This window comes from Chaetura pelagica, unplaced genomic scaffold (genome assembly GCF_000747805.2).
Source record: "Chaetura pelagica isolate M959 unplaced genomic scaffold, ChaPel_1.0 scaffold319, whole genome shotgun sequence".
Classification (NCBI taxonomy): domain Eukaryota; kingdom Metazoa; phylum Chordata; class Aves; order Apodiformes; family Apodidae; genus Chaetura; species Chaetura pelagica.
The window spans coordinates 39367-45366 of record NW_009954410.1 but is presented as its reverse complement, the minus strand read 5'-3'; the positions used below and the strand labels follow the sequence as shown (position 1 = coordinate 45366).

The following is a 6000-nucleotide window of genomic DNA, read 5'->3' as shown; positions in this document are numbered from 1 at the left end:
TGCTGAACCTAATAAAAACAGTGGTTGTCATGGTTTACTAGCAAAACTTTAGTGCTAACTCAGAGTCATGGCAAAGTGCCCAAATAGCCTACGCTCTGCATTCTGCACAGTCTCAGAGTAGTTATCAGTAATTGCATCTCCACCCCCTCCCTATTGCATATATTCCATGTACCATCCAATTCTTAACATTTATTATTCAGGGCACTTTTTGTTGGAGATTATCACAGCAGACATGCAAAAAAAAACCCCAACAACAAACAAACCAACAAAAAACCCCAACACAACAACAACAACAACAAAAAAAGCGGACAAGACCCGCACTGGTGGCGGCGGGAATCGGGGGCGAGGGAGGGAGGGAGAGGGGTGGAGTTTTTTTACCGCTTCAGCATCATTTGGGGGAGAAAGGGGGAAAATTCGCTGTTTGCGTTAACTAACTTTTCGTCAGACAGCCCCTCTGGTCCTCTCCAAGTACCGGGAATGTCCAGCCTTCCGGCTTATTTCGGGGCGAGGGAGGGAGGGAGAGGGGTGGAGTTTTTTTACCGCTTCAGCATCATTTGGGGGAGAAAGGGGGAAAATTCGCTGTTTGCGTTAACTAACTTTTCGTCAGACAGCCCCTCTGGTCCTCTCCAAGTACCGGGAATGTCCAGCCTTCCGGCTTATTTCGGGATGTCGCTGTCCCGAAAGGGTGGAGGGTCGCTGGTTCTGTGCAAGTCTGGCGCTCTGTCAGAGCAGACTTGTCAAAGGCAATGAACGGATCCCCTTTTCACGAGTTATTTATTTACTTCAGGAATTCAAAACCTGGTTGATGTAGTTGCCTCAGTGGTTTAGCTGTGACGCCTGACACTTGTGTGTGGTCGCTGACTTGCCGTGTGAAATTTCTCTCAGCGGTTTTGAATGGAAGAATTTGACAGAAAACTAAGGCTTTAGAGTTCGAGCAGACTTCCATTTGCAGGGGCCACTCTTAATTGATGCTTAAAATACTTGCTTTCTTTTGACAGTATTTGATGACAGAAGGGCCTTCGTTGTAAAAACTGATAGCAAGATGTGGCTCACTTTCCTGCTGGGTAAGTAGGAGTATGTTGAGGGAAAATACTGGGGTTCTTACCTTTCTTTCTCTGGAATTGTAAACTGTATCAAAGTATCACTGGAAATATAACTTGGGAAAAAAAAATCATAATTTATGTTGAAAGGAGACAGCAAATAATTTCCTACCTGGTAACTTTTAAAAAGCTGTTATGGTAGTAGTTGCTGTGGTATCAGGACACTTGTAGGTAAATAATTGCCCAGATATTCATAGACTTCTATTAGGCAGTCATTAATTTCTAGGGAAAAAAACAACACACAACTCAAACAAGCTCTTATTAAGTAATGTAATCAAACCAGTTTGTTTTGGAAGTATTACGGACAGAAGAACATACAACTGTAGGAGGATGTAGACTCAGATGTTGTTCTCTTTGGGAATATTTTGGAGTAAATATTAAAATGGCTAATGACCAAAGTCTTGAAAAAAGCACTTAAAGTATTTTCAAAAATAAATAAGAATGCGTTCCTGAAGTTAACAAGTGTTAAATAATAGCATATTTGTCAGATGCCCAATTAGGTGTGCCCTTACAAGTGTTATATTAGAAGACTGTCAGGGTATTCCAAAGATGCTGGCCCTGTTTATCAAACCACCAGTGGTCCTTGTTGCCAAAGGGATTTGCTTCAGTTTGATGAATTGTGTTGCGAAGTAGTAGCAGGGAAACAACCCTTAGCTTACAAACTTACTGATAAATAAACTGTTCCTGAATTGCTTTGCATACCTCTGTTTATTCAGCATTTCCTGGATCAGTTATTTACTTAGATGACATAGAAATGTTAAAGAGATGGTCAAAATTAAAAAATGCTTTCCTTTGATTGAAATTTGTGAGCAGGTTAGGTAGAAAGCTTTATGATTTCAGGAGTTTGAATTTGGCTGTGAAATGCAGATAACCAATTAAATATGTCAGGGAGCTATTTATATTTTTAATAGGATATTTTATAATATCTTAATGGCAAAGTATGTGATAGCATACAGTATTTGCAGTATCAATGAATATGCATATACTAAATATGAATTAGTGGGGTTTGATTAGTATTGGTGGCATTTGAGTTCTTGTTTTTGTGCTTAAGCTATAAGGTCAGTGTTTTGAAAGCAGATGCTCCCACAGTTGAAGCTAGTTTTGTTACAGGTTGTGGATTTTTTGTTCTCTTAAGAATTAGCTCCATTTATGTGCAGTAATAAAGTTGCCAGATTTTTAAGGTATTCTTATACAACACTTTCTCCTATTAAGATGTTGTTGTTTGTTTTTTTTAAATGAGCATTGAATTGAGGCCTTATTCTTGAAGACATCCTTTCTAGATTATGCAGAATCTAACAACAAAACATCTTGACCAAATTACAGAAGTAGTCAATGCTTGCATGTCCTCATTGTTCCCAGTTCTGCTGTATTCCTACCTGGTCACTTGCAAAATATTTATCAGTTTCTAGTACATTTCACATCCTGTTGTGTTAGACTATCTCAGCTTTTGTTGTTCTCTTGGTAAACAGATTTGGTATATTATGGCTTTATTTTTCAGTATCTAATTCCCAGAATTAGAGTGCCTTTTTATATGCCACTCACATTGCTTTTCTTAGAACAGAACACAGGCAAAAATAGGAAATCTGAAGAATAAGCTCAGATTTTACATAGCAGCCCTAGTCTGCAAAAGCCTGATCCTATGGTTTGCCTTTAGAGGGATTCTTAGGTTGGGTGAGAAAATGGCATCGCCAAGTTCAAGTACATAGGAGCTGTGTAAGTCCTGACAGCATTAGGACTCTAGTATTGCTCTCCTGTCCTCTGCTTCATTTCCCACCCCCCTGTAAGGACATTAATGGGATCAAAGGCTGGTAATTTAAGAGTGCTGATCTGCATGTTTTCCGTCAGAAACGAGCTTAATGTGAGTCTGGATGCAGTCTGTTGAAAAAAATGTCAATTTGGACTCTTAGTGGAAGTCTATGAATTAAGCACATTGTCTCTTGAAATGTGAGTAATTACATTAATTGCTGTGTGATTATAAAAGGTCTTCAATTTATACTTACAATAGTGATATTGTGAAGTTTTATAAAAACATATGTGAAATTCTCCAAAATAACAGTGAATGTATTTACACTTAACTGCATTCACTTCAAATAAAACGTTTACTGAAGGAAAGAATCAGATTTAAATACATTTTATTCTCTATGAAATAAGTGTTATGTTTGAATCTGAATTGTAATTTCCATATTAATAGATAATTTATTTGCAGCAATAGAATACTGCATATTTGGCTTATTTGGAACCACATGAATTTGAGCTCATGAACAGTGCTAGTAGCTAATGTGAATTTATTTTGACTTCACTGAATTTTCTTACCTAGCATGTAATCTGTCTTAAAATTGGTATTTTTTTATAGTTGTGGTGTGTGTATGTGTACATATATTTCAGCATCTGTTGGGGATCTTAGAAATTTTGCTGAGAAATGAAATGATGCCTTGTGCAAATCTAAGACTCAATAAGTAGTGACTAAGAAAGATATGGACTCTTTTTTTCCATACAATTACTGCAAGACGTGTTTGTTTGTGAAACATGGTTTTGCTGTGTTGTTGATAGAGCTGATGTGCTTACCTGGAATTCCATACCATACCTGTATCTGCTCTTCTGCAAAAGGAGTTTGCAGCTGTCCATGAGAACTAATGTAAATGTTCTTGGTGTAAGAAAAAAATAATCTCTAAGTCCTGTAACTTTCCTAAGACATTAAATTCCATTTAATGTGAACTGGACTGAGTCATCCTTTTTTCTAGGAAGCATATGTTAGAATGTGAAGTTTCACATGAAAGCTCATGGTACTCACTTTCTAACTGAAATCTTGGCTTTGCTTTGAGAAAACTACTTCAGTGGTTGAAGTGGAGCTCAAAAACTCTTAAGGAAGTTTCAGTGTGGTATTGTAACAACCTCAGCTACTACGTGAAGTATGTAAATTGAGGTAAATGTGAAATAGTACATGCAGGTGGTTTAGACTTCCTTTTTTTCCTTATATTTTTTTTTCTTTTTTCCTGTTTTACCCAGTTTCACCTCATACATAGTGTATACATAAACTTACATTTATGAACCTCAATTTTAATAGTAGTTTGTTGCATTGTGGCCTGTGGTGATAACAGATACTGTGAACAGCATCACATTCAGGCTCTGTATTGGAGGATCATATAGTTTCAGAATGTATACAAGGGCCTGAAGTAAACATATGGTCCACTCTTCTTTCCACATAAACTTAGTGGATATGCAAAGGTGTTTTTCTTTCTCTTGTCCCTGCTGCTTTCCAGAAACAGACCTCCAACGCATGCACATTAATTAATTCTTTGACTGTGTTTTATATCAGTGTGCAGGCACTTCATGCATGTTTTGCCTCTGAAGTCACAGGGTGAGTGTGGTGTGGGCTGGGCTGTAGGAGGTGTGTGCCCCTGTGCGGGTCAGCACCTTGGAGAGGTGTGTGAAGCTCAGCAGCTTCCAGCAGGGAGGGTGATTGTCCTTCCCTCTTTCTCTGCTCCGTGTAGCTCGTGTGAATAAAAGGAATTCTTCATTAATCATAATTGGATTGGATGCAACCAGCCTTTCTATGGCAGAGAGCAAGAGTGTGCCTGGAGGTCACCCATGACACCTTCAGTCTAGAAGGAGCACCACAGACACTTTAAATCCTACACTTTATCCCTCGCTTATGCTGGATTTGCTTCCATGGTGAGCTCTGGATATGTTGTGAATGCTGCTCAAGCAAAACTGAGTGGCTTCTGCTCTCCGTGGATCTTATAATGGTCAAGAAGTCAGAGACCTTGACTGTTTACCAACCACTTTATCATATTTTGTAGTTTCCTTTTGTTCTTCAGATTACCTCCCTTTTTCTGTACCTACATGGCAACAGTACAGATAGTCTCCAAATGGACAAATTGTATGTTATTACATGCAGAATCTACCTTTTTTTTTTTTTTTTTTTAGCAATTACAGTCACAATTAGTGTTGTTGGTCGCATTCTGTTTGAATATGACATCCTTACTCTTCCCTCGTGGTACAGGTGTCCTTTGTATCACACTGGAAATTATGAAAGCCTCAGCAGTCCAGCTGCAGCTGGATCTGCTTCAAAAACTTTATGGGTAAGCTGATGTATTTACAGAGCAGGAGCTGTGTCGTTAGCCAAAATCTGAGCAGTTGAGTGAACAGTCACAGTAGGTATCTTAAACTCTAAAAAATATTTTTGCATCTTTAAAAAATGCATATCATTCAGTTTTGTTATTGTTAACTGAAATGGGTGCATTAGATTCTGATGGATCAACTTGAGTGATAGAGGTGGGAACATGGCCTTTTGCTGAATGCATAATCGCATGATTTCAGATTTTCAGAGAGCTGGCCATGAAAGTAAATTCAGGTGTTCCTATTCTTCTGTTCCTCTGGAGGCTGAGTTCCTTCTGTGCATCTCTGAAGTAATACTGTAATTACTTTAAAGAACATGATTTAATGTTCAGTGATTTAAATGTTTGACTAACTTAACACATTTTGTTTCCTTTACAGCTGCTTTTGCAGGAGTCTTACATTGGTAAGGTTAAATTTATTGGTTGAGAGTAATATGATACTTAAAAATAATAAAAATATAATTTTGACTTGCATTTAGGCAAGTTATTGCGATAATTTATATTTACATCTTTCCTGTCAAATACAAATTGTTGTCTTTAAGATGAATAATTCTGTTCTTGTGAAGCTGATACGAAAGGCTTCTTAGGCCTGAAGAGTGAAGGCTGTTTTCCACATGGAAAATTTGCTTAGCTATACAAATTCAGGTGCATTTCCGCTAACATCCCTTTTTACCCACACTGGGTTTTGAAAGTCCAGGTAAATCCTTTCAACTTTTTCCTATGTCCTGCTTATTTAGATTCTGCTTTAATTTCTTAGTTTTGCATCTTGTCTTCTCTAACCT

The 6000-nt window shown here is 37.9% G+C and overlaps 1 protein-coding gene across 1 annotated transcript in view; it reads left to right on the top strand.

Annotated features, from left to right (window-relative positions):
• Positions 1–1042: 1042 nt before the first annotated feature.
• Positions 1043–6000, top strand: part of DPY19L1 (dpy-19-like 1 (C. elegans)) — a gene marked incomplete at its 3' end in the record, with an annotated part of 43883 nt that continues 38925 nt past the window's right edge. The window contains exons 1-2 of the mRNA XM_010004363.1: positions 1043–1064; positions 5598–5622. Of these exons, the coding sequence (XP_010002665.1) occupies positions 1043–1064; positions 5598–5622 (47 nt within the window). The remainder of the gene's footprint in view (positions 1065–5597; positions 5623–6000) is intronic.